Source organism: Scyliorhinus torazame, chromosome 4 (assembly GCF_047496885.1).
Source record: "Scyliorhinus torazame isolate Kashiwa2021f chromosome 4, sScyTor2.1, whole genome shotgun sequence".
NCBI classification, from domain to species: domain Eukaryota; kingdom Metazoa; phylum Chordata; class Chondrichthyes; order Carcharhiniformes; family Scyliorhinidae; genus Scyliorhinus; species Scyliorhinus torazame.
The window spans coordinates 110542951-110558934 of NC_092710.1; the positions used below are offsets into that span (position 1 = coordinate 110542951).

The 15984-nt window shown below is 40.6% G+C and overlaps 1 protein-coding gene across 1 annotated transcript in view; it reads right to left on the bottom strand.

Annotated features, from left to right (window-relative positions):
* Positions 1–682: 682 nt before the first annotated feature.
* Positions 683–15984, bottom strand: part of LOC140410411 (striatin-like) — a 46777-nt gene continuing 31475 nt past the window's right edge. Inside the window, exons 9-13 of the mRNA XM_072498480.1 lie at positions 14147–14314; positions 13236–13373; positions 9171–9275; positions 5379–5465; positions 683–3328 (exon numbers count right to left, since the gene is read on the bottom strand). Coding sequence (XP_072354581.1) covers positions 3159–3328; positions 5379–5465; positions 9171–9275; positions 13236–13373; positions 14147–14314 — 668 coding nt within the window. The 3' untranslated portion in view covers positions 683–3158. The remainder of the gene's footprint in view (positions 3329–5378; positions 5466–9170; positions 9276–13235; positions 13374–14146; positions 14315–15984) is intronic.

Sequence of the window (15984 nt, forward strand, 5' to 3'; positions counted from 1 at the left end):
CGCAACCTTTCTATTTTATGTAGAGCAAACTCATTTTTGAATTACATTTTCCCCTTGGCTGTGTACTTTACCTCCCCATTCCCAATTTGTCACAGTACATTTTGTGAACAGTGACAATAATTCTCACCTACTTGCAGATTTCATTATTTACAACTTACTAGTTCCCCTCTCAGCCAGTGATCTTTTCATTACCTACCGCAACCCTAAAAAAAACCCCGAGAGTGGTTAATCCTGTTTCCATGCATGTCACTGGATTGGCCAACATTTTAATTGCCCATCCCTAATTGACAACATCTTTGGCTCCGCTAGTATTTTTCACTCAGTTAACACAGGTCTTCCAAATAATTTTATCCTTACTTTAAATTGCAAGCGTGACATGCTTGGATACCATGCTGCTGTGAAGCATGAACTGTACTAGTGATATAGAATCATAGATAGCTTTCTAGGAACAGGACCAAGTCTGATTTGATCATGTTGGAGGTAGCAAATCTGGCTGAGCTTGGTAACTTCCATCTCATCATTTTGGGATGAATCCTCTGCATCACCCAGTTCTTCAAGAGGGACAAATTCAAACTATGGAAAGAGCAATTATCTATTTACAAGCAGAACACGCATACACAATGCTTCAGTTGGAACATATTAATTCTGTGATGTCGAAAACAAACCAATGCCAACAAGCCCAAATGATAAAATAGCTTTATTATGGACAGGATGACAATATATTGTAGAGGCTGATAAACCTTATTCATGAAAAAAATTCCAGCTAAGTGGAGTCCTCTCTCTGAAAGTCGGGTAATTTTCTTCCTCCAGTTGGAGAATTGGACCCAAATAGTAAAAGTGGGGCATTTAAACATAGATGGGGTGGAAATCGTGCAACTCTGTTACCACATAAAATGAACAATATTAAAAAGCTGACCAGTGAATTTAATTAATGATATAGGTGGATGTGTGGGGCTACGAGGAAGGAATGGAGAAATACCTTTTAAAGACCAGCCAAAAATAAAATCCAGTTTCACTATTCAGCTCATGACCACAATGCTAATAGAAAGAAAAGGAACCAAGTTACCAAAAGGGATCAGTCACACCATGGGTTCTGGCTGAAAAGCTTCTGTACTTCAATTTGATAGAATGAACACTTGATCTTACTCATATCACACATAACTGAAAGTACAATAAAATTTACTTGAGACAATAGCTCATTTAACAATAAAAGTTAGACACTCAAAAATCTTTAAACAGTTGAGTTATTGTTTTGAAAACAATTAATTATAGGCTTGCTGCAATTTCATGTTTAATAATAGTGACGGGATGCATTGCATCACTTTGTTGATAACTATCTATAGTCAGGTGCCTCGGCTAAATTTACACACGGCAAATGCATCATTTTCTGAAAGATGGGATTTTTATTACCAATAAATCTATCAGTCGCTTTCCATTTCAGAAAAGAGATGGGTACATCATAGATAAATAATCAGCTTTTTACAAGAAAATTAGCTTTTAGTAGGTCTCAAATAATCATGATGTTTAGAAGCTTCTGCTTTACAGTTCCACCTAAACATGATCGCAGTTAAAAAAAAAAAAATGTAGGTAGACATAGCAAATGTGCCCAATGCACACATCAAATTCTCTCTCTCTCTCTCTCCCCCACACTACATTAGCCTCCCTCCTTTTAAAGGCAAGCTGCTGTCAGTATTAAAGATAGCTCATTTTGAGATACTTCATACGCACATGTATTAATTCCAAAAGATCTATTTCCCTTCTTAAATACTTTGCGACTGGGCCAGAAAATAGGAGATTAGAGCAATCTAACTTTTAAACAGGATTCCGGATATGAAAACCCCCCAAACAGCTGCAACTGTTGGACAATGTCAAATACGCCCAATGGTTAAATAATTTTTCTAAGTAAGAACTTGGTTAGTTTGAATTATTGCCAATTTTATCCTCCAGTAGAAAGAAATCTTTGTCATAATATTATCTTGCTCTTGTGCCGAGCAGCATTCAATTGCAGCTGATCTAGGCTATTGAAAGCATTTCACTTGAAAATTGGAGCAGTAAAATCTCTTAGCAAAATAGCACAACACTACATTTCCCATACCATCACCCACAGTGCACATACCAGTCCAAGGAAGTGTTAATGCCAAGGTTTATTACAACAAAACCCAAAAGTAAAATGCCCCATCATTATAATACCATTAAACATTCCATTGCCGTGTTTACAATATGTAGTCTTCAGGCCATCTGAAATTAAAATGCATGTTTGAGAGAGCACTAGACATTCAAATACCTGATGTTAAAGAATTAAAGTCCCTTTTTAAAGACAAAAATCTATTACTGTGTTTTAAAAGAAAGTATACCTGTATATAACTGTATTCAAAAATGTCAGTGTTTCTGTAAGTGCTAAACAATACCTTGAACATATATTTATACACAATTCCGAACGAAGTGTAGCTCTACGCAATTGAATTTTCTTACGACCCAAATTTACCTTAAAAACTGTCTTTATGGAGAAATGTGTTCACGGATCACACTGCTGGCACAAGTCTAACACAGTCAGGTAGCTAGAACAATAATCGACTACAGATATTGTATCCCGTATGTAAACATTCTGCTTTTATTGTACAATTGTTTAAGAGGTCTCCTTTTGTTTAGCAAATGTTTGGCATCTTGTCTTCAAAAATACTCTTAATGTTGGACTTTCTACATCTCCCTTTAACCTGGAGTTACTGCACTTGCTGCAGCTTGGCACTCCACTCTATTGGCATTCCTTGCTACCTCAAACAACTTAGCTGCCCAGCAAAGAGAACACATTGCCTTTCATACAGGTGTTGCCAGATGTATTTTCATTTCTCTAAAAACAGGAAATATACCCCATCCCAACTTTATCCAGGCCTGCCTGGATAAACACGGCAGCCCCAGGATTACAGGAATTAATTTAAGGAAGAACTGAACAGCAAATCCCTCAGACATTAGCACAGTTGGACTCAGAGCAGCCTGAACAAACCAGGTGAAAAAACTTGCAGAAAATACAAGTGTTTCAGAACTGTAGGCTCTGCAACCCAAGTGTCAGGATTGCTAGGCAGTAAAGGATATCCCTATGTCTGGCAGTGTCATAGACACTAATTGATAATAGAGGGTTTGAAGTAGTCTACAGAAAACTGTCATACAAATACTTTAGCCAGTGCATCTGCCCCAGCACTGGCTATGTAACATTTGGAAGGATGGAATGCCACATCATGGATGGACTCATCAAACTTTTTACGATGTGCAGTGAATTCCTGAATACATGTCTTGGTCTCAAGGCTCCACAAACGAATTGAAGAGTCATGACCTTTGGAAGAGGAAGAAAAAAAACACCAACAGTTGGTAAACAATAATATTCAGAAGAAACTTTTCAAAAGTCAGATTGTTTTGTTTGGTCTTGTTGGTGTAGTGAAAGGCTGAAACATTGAACAACTTCCTATGTGCTAGACATCTTCATGTCCTGGATATCATATCCAAGCCATGTGGCAGACTTGTCATCAAACATATATCCCCTCCTTCCTGCAACATTTCTTTTTGCCACAATTCACCTCACACATGGACCAAATATGTCAAAGAGTTGGAATTTACAAAACAAGTGTTTTTATGGACAAGCATCTTGTCTCTCACAAACAAACTACATTTGTTCTTCTCAAATCATTAAAGAACAATGAGGTGGACTTCCGGTGGCGAAATGTAGGTTGAGGTCGCACGTTGGATGGCTCCTGCTAGAGTCTTTGTTTTTCTGAACTTTTATGCTCGGTCTCAGGTACTTTTTGGATGAGCTGGTGTGGGAAGTTCTAATGTCAGAGTTCCAGAAGAAAAGCCAGGGAAGGAAGGGGGGAGCGAATGTCCACTGACGAGTGCTGTTCGAGTCCAACAGAAGGAAAGATGGCAGGTGTTGGTTCGTCAGGTGGGGCCACTCCCATTACGGTTAAAACTTTGATCCAGGTGGTATCGGTGAGTTTGAAAGGCTGTTTGCCAAGCATTGAGATGCATCAGAGGTAGATGATGACCTCGCTCAAAGAGTGGGAGAAGATGAAGGGGGTGGAGGAGGCATTGTCGCAACATAGTGACCCGTTCAACTTGATCGGTGAGGTGCTGCGGAGGTCATTAAAGTGGGTAAGGATGAAGGCGGGCTCATGTCAGGGATCGGGGTTGCGAGCGCTGGCAACGGAGCAGCTTGCGTTGGCTCCAGGGAAGTGTTAGGGAGGTCCGGTGGTGGTGGCCAAGCTGAAGATTTGGAGGCAGCTCCAGCAGAATGTTAGGCTGGGAGCGGGGTCGAGGGTGATGCCAATCAGATGGAATCACGTATTCTAGCTGGAGAGGATGGATGTGAGGTTCTGGGGTTGGGAGGAGAGGATAAGGGAGATGAAGAACCTGTTTCTGGGAGGGTGGTTTGCGAGCTTGGAGGAGTTGAATGAGAAGTTTGGGCTGGCACAAGGGAAGAGTTTCCAGTGTATGCAGGTGTGGGACTTTACGAAGAAGGTCTTTCCGACCTTCCCGATAGCACCTGCCTGGAGGTGCTGTCAGCGGCGGGGGTTGGGTTGTCTTGGCAATTGATAGGGGGATTTTGAAGGAGGACAAGGTGTTCGTGGAGGGGATTAAGGCTAAGTGGGAGAAGGAGTTGGGGGTAGCATTGGAGGAGGGTTTGTGGTGCGAGGTGTTTCAGAGGGTGAATGCCTCGGCCACATGTGCGAGGCCGGGGCTGATACAGCTGTAGGTATGTACGAGGGCACACCTGATGAAGTCAAGGATGAGCTGGCAGTTTGAGGGGGTAGAGGATGTCTGTGAGCAGTGTGGGAGGGGTCCTGCTAATTGTGCATATGTTCTGGTCCTACCCGAAGTTGGAAAGGTTTTGGAGGTCAGTTTTCAGCACTATATCGGCTGTGTAGTATGTAGATATGGAGCCTAGTCCCCTGGAGGCCATATTCGGGATGTCGGACGGCTGGAGTTGCAGACGGGTGTGGAGGCAGATATTTTAGCCTTTGCCTAGCTGATTGCTCACAGGCGAATCCTGTTGGGGTGGAGGTCAGCTTCTCCACCTGCCTCAGTGTGGCGGAGGGACCTACTGGAGTTCTTAACCCTGGAAATTTGCCCAAAGAGGGGGCCAGTGATGGGTTCCAATAAACATCCTTGCCTCTCTACCCTTTCATGAGCTACAGGCTCAGTGGGTCTTTAATCTACCTTTGCATCGATTGGAGCTGGAGCAGCCATGCCAAATAAACTTGAGGATTAGGCAAGCATTCAAGGAGCTTTAACTTTTACAGGAGTGCTACATGGGATGTCAAGTGAGCATATTGCAGATAATTAAGGTGTCAAAAGTAATGTGAGTTGATGCACTTTAATTAGGTACTTACTGCCAGACATCAGATACAAGCCATTTGGATCGACAGCTAAACTTGTGACAGCATCCAAATGGGCTACCATTGAATGAAGAACTTTTCCTGCAAATAAAAACAGTAGACATAGATTAGTGTGGAATGATAGAAGCTACACTACCCAGAAGGCCATTATTTGACCCATTGAACCAGTGTGTGTGTACATAATATACATACATATTTGCTATTCAACTGCAACTATCTGCAGTACAATAGTTGCTGTCTGTGGGACCTTGCTAAATACAAAACAACTGTTACCTTTAATTCATCTTACAGGGAGCACATTTCAAAAGTAATGCGTTCATTGTAAAATTCTCAGATGTCATTTTATTCATGTGATGTGGATACTGCTAGCAAGGTCAGCATTTTTACCCTTCCCTGATTCAGTGGTGGGTGATAAGTCACCTTCTTGAAGCACTGCAGTCTGTGTGGTGTAAATATACCCATAGAGCTGAGGCAGGGTGTTCCAGAATTTTGACCCAGGATGACGATTTATTTCTAAATAGGAAAGCTGTGAGACTTAGAGGTATTGCTCCCATGTGTCAGATCACAGAAATATTATGACGGAGGACATTTGTCCCATCGTGCCTGCACCAGCCATCCAAATGAGCAATTCCCTTAGAGCTATCTTCCCATCTTTTCCTCTTAACCCTGCACATTCTTCCTTTTCAGATAATACTCCAAAATCCTTTTGAATGTTTCAATTGAACCTGCCTCCACCACACTCTCAGATGGTGCATTCCAGATCTTAATCACTCACTGCGTAAAAATGTTGCTCTTGTACCGCTTGTTTCTTTTGCCATTTACGTTAAATCATTAGGTGCTGTTGAAATGTAAACTCAGTCTCCCATAACATAGCTAAATTCCTTTTTTCAAAACATGTTACCTGCCTCAAAAATTACAATTGTTTATTTGACTTTAACAGAACAGTATTGCTTATTGGATCATTTTCATGCCCACATGCTAGTACAGTCTGTCACCAGCTATGCACATCTAGAAATTGTGGACAGGCCACCCACAAAACGCTGCTCATTTGTTTTGTCAACTAGCAGAAAATCATTTTAAAATGATTAATTCAATTTGATTCCACCAGTCTTCATAATCAACTTTTAATTTCCTCTCAACTATTCTGTGGCAAATATGAGTTCTATCAGAATACAAATGATAATATATTTATTTTTTAAATGTCTAGGACAGATGTCACTGATAACTTTAAACCTCTGTCCCTGGATGTGATAGCATTCACAAATTTGTGACACTGCAGGTTTTGAATCTCTAGATGATGCAGAATCCCATGTCCCTAAAGGCGAATTCTGACAAAATCAAATGCACAGGGCTAGCAGGACATTAGTTGGCCATGACCTATTAATGTTGTCAAATGCAAAGTAATTTTATGATCTCATCAGTAGTAATAACTAACTGTATTTATCAATTATTTGCATAGTTACCAGTTTATTGAATTGGTGGGCAAGAGAAGCATGGCTCTGAAGTACATTTAACAGATGACTTAGTAGTCAGATATTACTGATTCTGAGGAATAAATAGATAGTCTGCACCAGTTAATATAGGTTCAAGATAGAGACCAGCTAGAGGTGGTTAAGTGAATCTTTCTGTATAAATTTTGAGAGATGGTTGCTGGTTCAAGTTTAATATTGGTGGGCGTAGATGAGGTCTTCTTTTAGAGGTTTGGTGCAGAATCAATGGGCCAAATTGCCTCTTTCTGCACTGTAGGGGTTCTATGGAATATTAATCAGTAAGTTAGCAATGTAGTTGACGGTTTCAAAATTTTTGCACAGGGGGACGGTGACATTTAAATCCTCGGTAAATGGAATTTCTTGTATTGATTACATTTTGTTTTCATAAGGAGCAAGGGCTCAGTTTCAAGAATAGCCAACGGGAAATGCAGAGGAATAGCAGATTAAAACCTTTTAAAAAAAACATTTAATGCTTAATATAGTTATCAAATGCAAATTTAACTCTTGGTTTCAGTGTTGAATCTTTATATTTTCTAAAGAGGTGTCACTTTGCCATGTTTTAATGGAACTGATTTAGTGTTTGGATTCGAGAATTGTCTTTTTTACCTCACAATAATGTTGTACACAAATTGCACAATGAAAAAAAATGTTACCAAACATTCATTTAGAAAGGTTTAAAAAATAACTCCACTTAACCTTTTGGTTACTCTTGATCTCCTATTCAGTCACTGTCCTCTTTGCTGATTTTCCCCCCTATTATGTTCCTTTAAAATAACCTTTAAAGCGCTCCAGTACTCTTTGCATAAATTCCAAGTATTTTTCTTAATTGACCTTAATACACAATATCAAACCGAACTATACAAAGATCTATAGAGCCCAAGTACTCACTCACTTCAGATAATTTAAAAAAATCTTCACGCAGTAGTGCTAATATTAAAACCATATGAAGGGAAATGGCTATTATGCAATTCTAAACCATCCTCGTGCTCAAGATTTTCATTTACAGTACACAAACTCTCAATGAGCATCAGATTACAAATCTCTAAGGTGCAGTGATGCTTTGTACTGCATGACAGACCTGTAAAATGACATGAACTTCACCTGAACTGCAAGATTGGTATTAGAAGAGCGATCCCCTGAGCAAAGTGCATTTTGACAAAGTGCCACCCTCTATGATGTCTGTGCTAGAATTAATATAACATATTCACCGAGATAAAGGCAGATGTTATACTATAGATGAAAAATGATTGGTGCTACAGACCACAGGCATTCGAACACTGGGGTGAGCTGCGGGACAAATACAAGAATCTTGAAATATCGGTTCATCGCCTCTGATATTTTCTGTGCAGTTCCTTTCCCCCAGTTCAAATTTATGCTTTAGATCTGTTCAGATGGCTATTTTGGAAGTACCAACTGAAGAAAGCAGTAATAGTTCCAATGTCAACATTTCTTTGGAATGAAAGTTAATCCCCTCACATCAGGATGAATCTGTGGTCTTCCACCCATGTGGAGACAAGACGGAGAAAACTAACATCCTCTGCCCTTTGGGAACCTTCTCTCTCATCTGTGAAATGGAAATTTCAAGGGTAAAATCTTGCTGAGAGAATTTTCTGGTGGACCTAAAACACTATCTTCAATGCCAGTTATATCTAAACAGAACATCTTCATACATGTTCCCCTTGCCCAGGCATCAAGCAAGAACATCTGACTTCTTTGAAAAACGTTGTCCGTTGCAAACATCATATCAATATTGGTTGAGTAACAAGTGCTGGTAAGCATGGGGGCAGACAATTGCCAATTGCAGTCATTTTCTGTTCCCGATTCCCTTCCCAGTTTTACTTTTTAATCCAAAGTGCCATGAAAGGAACTCCATTTATTCTCTTAGATGAGAGTTAGACCACACGAGAAGAACAAATCACTTTAAGAGTGGAGGGTAGCATTAGGATTATTCATATATCGTCTGAATCTTCAGCATTACCCCTACTTCTTTATCAGGAGCACTTTCTTTGTAAAGACCATTTCTGAAAGCTTTTTTTTCTTCTTATACTTAATCTTGTGGAAAAGAACTCCCTTATTAACATTAGCAAGATCAATACACACCCATGTGAAGGTAGAGCACTGAAGGGGATATATACAAGTTTTTTAAAACGGAACAAAGAGCGAGGCGATGGAGTGTGATTGAAAGTTCTGTTGTTAATAGTATGCTTTACATGGGAGAGAAAGTCTGTACAATTCAAAAAGCACAATTATCAGCACACACTGTCACAGCAAACAGAAGAAATAAATATTTTCCTACCCGTGTTATTGTCAAAGAATTTTATGTGTCGGTCCTCATGGGCTGTGATAGTAACAGGAAGAGTAGGATGACTAATGACCTTATTAATCTGACATTTTGATGAAGCTGGATGGACAAATAAGGGGGAAACACATCAACAATTTTCATCATTACCTCGATTCGCATTTCAACCATAATTCATTTTTCAGACTAAATTTTAAAGTCAGAAAATGTAAATGTTAGTATTATTTCAGATCTACATATTGTTCTTAGATGGGATGTGATTGCAATAATCCTTAGCATCATGCAGAATAGGTAACAGAGCACAGCATGTAGGATAGCCTAGTACTACTGGAGCTAGCAATGAAATTAGTGGTCTTGCCAGGGACAGAAATTGCAGGACAAAAGGACCTAAATCAAAGGATAGGTCAGATGCAAGGTCTTAGTTTGCTTCCAAAGAACTGTGACTAATGTTGGAGAAGTTTCTCCAGCTCATCAGATGCATGACCTAAAAACAGGCATTAATACGTTTTTTAAACACTGGGTACCACATCCAACCCCAGCTCGCCATTCCCCAACCCTCCACACTTACTTCCCAGTATACAGACAAAATCTGTTTAATTTGATCTGCACATCCTAACGATGTTGCCGTTCAAATATCATATCTAGATTTGGGATTAGTGCGGGAACATGAAATTTTTACGATTTCAGGACCTAGTGTCAGCACTAAGAGCTAACACATCATTCCCCAGCATTGCTCCAGTCCATAAAGAGTGCCTCCTACTGCACTAGTGTGCAGGCATTTTTGAACAGATTAAAGATTACAAGGAGATAGGATAGATGTGCTTGAAATGGCTGGGACAGGAGAGATAGAAATTTGAGTATTTGTGACTATTTTTAATTTCCATTTAAAGTACACTTATTTCCTCCCCACCCCATCCCAACTTATTAGAAAATAAGCTCTAGTTGCTATCCAAGTAATTGGCAATATGTAGAATGGAAATGCAATCTAAATATACAGTGACTTTGCAGACTGGTTTCCAGTCATTGAAAAATCTGGAATGAGGGTCATAGATACAAGATTAAAAAGCATACAAGATTCAAAACGGAGAACAAGAGAAACTTTATCCAGAAAGAATTGAGGCTATAAAATTCCACTTTGAATTGAGACATTACATCGGATAGGTGGAAGAAAAAAAAAGGGCAAAAAATTGCTTCGTGTTATTTGCTCATTTGGAGTGTTACGGGCCAGGGTTTAGAGAACACCAAAGTATATCATGGTGTTCACCTGACCTACAACTGTTTATAGATTTTGGTTATGAGGAGCGCAGGGCCTACTCTTCAGGTGTTATTCAACAGAGGCCTTAAACGCTTTAAATCAAAAACAAAGTTTACTCTACGAATTCAGTTAACATTTTATAAACACACACAATAAGTATTTTATAAACTACAAACATAAATACCCCACACAGCTACAGTACTCTGTATTTAACCCTTAATAACTTCCCATTACTGTTTCACTCAAGTAACAACATCCATAAATCAGACAATCCCGTTCATCACAAAACAGTAGGTTTGAATGTCTTCCAGAACAGTTATTACTTTGAAGTCATCAAGTGATCTGGAGACCTTTTTAACATGCAGAGAGAGAGAGAGAAAGGGAGAGAGACTCCAAGATCCTTGTAGTCCAAACACAGCTTCCAACTGTCTAAACCGAAAATGAAAATGAAAGCCACAGCTTCCAGCTCCAAACGAAAGTAAAAACCAGGACAACCACCCAGCTCCACACACACAATGACATCACTGCAGCCATTTGAGAAGACAAACAGTTCTTAAAGGGACATTCCCATGACAGGAGGACAAACATCAACATGGACGAAAATAAAAATGAGGTGCTGGAAAAACTCAGCCGGTCTGACAGCATCTATAGAGAGACAAAGAGTTTACATTTCGAGTCCAATATGACTTCTTCAGAACTGAAGAGAGAGAGAAATGTGATGGGTTTTATGCTGTTAAACAAAGGAGGATGGTTAGGTGGAACAAAAATGAAGGTCATAGGATAGGTTAGAGGACAGGGAGATTAAATTACAAAGATGCCATGGAACAAAAGGCAGAGAGAGTGGGAATGGCCATAGTAAAGTAAAAAAGCATGGATCCAGAGTAGGTGTTAGTAGCAGAATTTAAAAAATACAAAACGGAGTACAAGAATTTATGGTTTGAAGTTTTTGAAAACAATTTTGAATCCAGAAGGCTTTAAAGTGCCCAATGGAAGAGGAGGATGTGTTGGGCTTCAGCAAAAGTGTGCAGCAGGCTGAGGACAGAAGTGCGAGCGAGACCAAGGTGATGAGTTGAAATGGCAAGCAGCCACACAATCAGGGTCATGACAGTCAATCAGTGGCCTAACTGGAAATACTCTGCAACGTAGTCACCCACATTGTGTTTGGTCGTTCCAATGTAGAGGCGACTACAATGTGAGCAGAAAATTATAGCAGACTAGAAAAAGAACAATGTTTTTGTGCTGTGTAAACCTTGACTCGGATGTTGTCAGAATGCAGGGATCCGTACCTTGCAAGCCAGAAAATTCTCCCCCCATCGGCTAGAATTTTCTGCTCACATTGCAATCATTTGGAAGGAGTGCTTGGGGCCTCAGACAGTGATAGAGGGGTGGTAAAGGGACAGGTAGTACCCCCCGTGCAATTGATTGGAGAGGTTCCATGGGAAGGGGATGAAGTGTTGGGATATAGGAGGGGACCAGGGTGTCATGGAGGGAATGGTCCCTTGGAACATAGAACATACAGTGCAGAAGGAGGCCATTCGGCCCATAAAGTCTGCACCGACCCACTCAAGTCCTGACTTTCACCCTATCCCCGTAACCCAACTAACCTTTTTGGTCACTAAGGACAATTTATCATGGCCAATCCACCTAACCTGCACGTCTTTGGACTGTGGGAGGAAACCGGAGCACCCGGAGGAAACCCACACAGACACAGAGAGAACGTGCAGATCCGGCACAGACAGTGACCCAGCGGGGAATCGAACCTGGGACCCTGGCGCTGTGAAGCCACAATGCTATCCACTTGTGCTACCGTGCTGCCCTTGGGAAGATGTGTTTTGTGGTGGCATCAAGCTGGAGAATAATCCCTTGAATGCAGAGGCAGGTGGGTGGAAAGGGGAACCCCATTGTGGTTATGGGAGGTGGGTTCAGTTCCGAAGAGTAATATTGGACTCAAAACATTAACTCTGCTTCTCTCTCCACAGATGCTGCCAGACCTGTTGAGTTTTTCTAACATTTTGGTTTTATTCCCAATTTCCAGCATCTGCAATATTTTGCTTTGATCGACATGGACTGGATGGCTTGACTGGCCTATTTCTGTGATACAATCACAGTGCACCTTTAATACGCCGTGGGCTATGTCCATTAGGAGCTGGATTGAGATTTGGTCAAGCACATTTTACAAGTCCCCCGAGACCAAATTTTTAATCATTTACTAAAAGCACAGGCAAAACATGAACCTTTTACTGTTAAAAGCAGAGGTGACCAGCAAATATAATTAGAGTGTAATTTTTTCAGATTACATTTTCACTCAAAAGATTCCCAATAATTTGTTAACTATATGGTTTAATTTTGTCTGGGATGGGGATCAGGTGGAAGAAAGTAGCATTGCTAGTCTACTTTGTTTCTATTTTTAAATAAATTTAGAGTACCCAATTTTTTTTCCCCAATTAAGGGGTAATTTATCATGGTCAATCCACTTACCCTTGCACATCTTTGCGCTGAGAGTGAGATCCATGCAGACATGGGGAGAATGTGCAAACTCCACATGGATAGTGACCCGGGGTCAGAATCGAACATGGGTCCTCGCCGCCATGAGGCAGCAGTGCTAACCACTTCGCCACCATGTAAAATTTAACTGATAATTCAATTTAGTCAAAAACTCAAGTCAGACAATACTATCCCCAAGATTAACCAGCAGTAGTTACAGTCTTATCTCTTTTTTACAGTACAGTCTATGTTACTGTTCTATGTTCTATGTTACTTGTTTTATATTATCTGATAAACAGGGCTCCTTACTCCAAAAACCATACCATCAATATTGGACTCGAAGGTGAGGAATCGCTGACACGTCTCCATGTCAAATATGCTCGTCTGCCCATTTACAAAAGACGATACTAAATGAGAAGGATCACTGCAGACCATGTCAACAGAGGTAGGGATTCCAGATTCTGCAGGAGGAAAATAAGAGAGTCATGCTGGACATATCAACCTGTAGTTACATTTGGTAAAAATCTGTGATTACAAGTAATTCTAATGGGACACATTGGATGAAAATTCATGGGCAATGGAGGTCAGATTTCCAATACATGCTTCTGGAGCAGGAGCACAGGGAGGGAGAGACACTTCGCATCTGGAGTTTGGACTCAAAAGTTCTAGTATATACAACACAAAACCACTAATCATGAACAATGCTAATTTTCCTTTAACTCAGATTGAATTTGAAACCATAGAATGCTCTAGATTTTAATAGCGGCAGATAGAAACACCTGGAAGTAGAACAAAAATATTACTTGATCATTGTGTTCAATGAATTAACCAGAATACAACTGATTTTGGTACTATCGATATACAATGCATGAAACTAATGTCTGCACACATAACCTGTCAACATTTTCCATTTTACAACTGCTATGCCCACGTCATTTAATTGAAACTGCTTACTAAAAATTTCCCCGCTATATTTACACTTCACCATTGAGGGTACTGGCAATAAATCTCTAGTTTTCATTAGAAATGTGGGCACGGTAATTTATTACGGAAAAATAAGGATGCGGGACTTCAAAATGCAGGCCAAATTACACCTGTGCATCCTCGTCCAAGTATCCGCACATCTAACAGCCCTCACGCTGAAGAGTCTTACTCTCAACTCAGCACCACAAGAGCACAAGGATCAGCTGGGTACTAATTAATGATGGATCCCAGAGGCAAATTCAGTCCATACCTCGGTTCTCGTTAAATATGCAAAGCGAAGGCGCGATTTCAGTGGCGTTCCACAGCCGTAGAGTACCATCAGCTGAACAAGACAGTAAACGTTGATGTGTTGCACTGTACACCAAACCCCAAACTGCATCGCTGTGACCTTCCAAAGCACCTCGTAGCACAGAAGGATCTGTAAAAAAAACTGCTTCTTAGTATGGATCAGAACAAACTCAAACCATCAAGCTTTGTCTCAATGCTTTCCCCCTTGTACCTTCCTCTGAAAACTGTAATTCCCGCCACAGTACTTTTTGCCTGACATTGTTTAAGAGAAGATTTCCAGGCATCTGGTGACATAAGCATACACAAACAGAAGTCTGGATTCAGCAGGCCAAGTCATTACATGAAAGATAATTAAAAAAAGAATAAAGGGTCACTTTTTGTAGGGCTGCAAGCTGTTTTTTGACAAAATTACACAGCTTAAATCAGAAATCATGCCGCTCACCTCGGCAACATGCTGGCAATAGCAGGCAATGAAGAAATCATAAAATCCAGTAAATCAAAGAAAAAAATCTTTACATTTAGATCATGGGCTGTATTCTTCGGTCCTCCAGCCATGTGTTTCTCGGTAGCACGCCGATCGCTGGCGGTGGGATTCTCCACACTCTGCTTGCAAATGGGATTTCCCATTGAAACCACCCCACCAAAACCCCGGGTGGGGTTGCGTTTTCAGTTGGAACAGAGAATTTCAACAGCCGGGGAATTCCAGCCCACGTCTTTTCATATCATTCAGACTCCCAAAAAAACCTCATGACCAATAAATTATTTTTTAAGTGTAGCCAATCTTGGCAGACAACTGCACATAGCAAGGTCCAACAACCTGCCAATTAAATCAACGGCCATTTAATTGTTTGAATTTTGGGAGGGGATATACGAAAGGGAAGGCGACAGTGGAGGCAATGGCTAGAATTGAGGAATAATAATGGATTCAAAACTGTTGGAAGTTGTATACAGTTCTCTTGAAAGTAACGGTGAAGTGGCAGAATGTATTCATTGAAATCTTAAGAGAAATTTGCAGTAAAAGCAAACATGCTTTAATGAAGGACTGTATTTTCATATATATTGGGAACTGTAAAGCGGCTTAAGTAAGGACGGTAGTGATTTTTTTGAGCTCAACATTTTTCTGGTACAATATGATCTAGAATCAACAAAGAAGGCTTTAGTTGCAAGTTGGGCTCGTGGCACTTACCAGCTGGGCTGATGCGGCTCACCAGCCGGGCTGACATTGTTCGTAAACCAGGCTTAGATTGCAAAGGAGATTGCAGCCTGCGGGAATGGGAACTTATGCAATGCACACCATGGCTAGGATTTCCATTTTTGCACATGGTCGAACTCTGAAAGTCACTGTTGTTTTACTGATGAATGTGAACAAAAATCTGGGCCAACATGTTCAATGGTGCGGCACGGTGGCATAGTGGTTATAACATCGATGCCTCAGAGGACCAGAAACCCGGGTTCAATTCCAGCATTGAGTGACTGTCTGTGGGGAGTTTCTCCCGTGTCCGCGTGAATTTCCTCTGGGTGCTCTGGTTTCCTCCCACAGTCTAAAGACGTGCGGATTAGGTGGACTGTCCATGCTAAATTGCCCCCGGATGTGCAGTTTAGGTCATGGGGTCAGGACGGTAGATGGGGGAGTATAAATGTGCAGAATGTTCATTTGAAGGGTTAGTGCAGACTTGGTGGGCCGAATGGCGTCCATCTACATTGTAGGGATTCTATTCTGCTATGAATGTTAATAACTGTGTTCAGTTTCTTCTAAGCTCTAGATTGTGGGAAAATTTACAAAACTGACAACAGCAAACT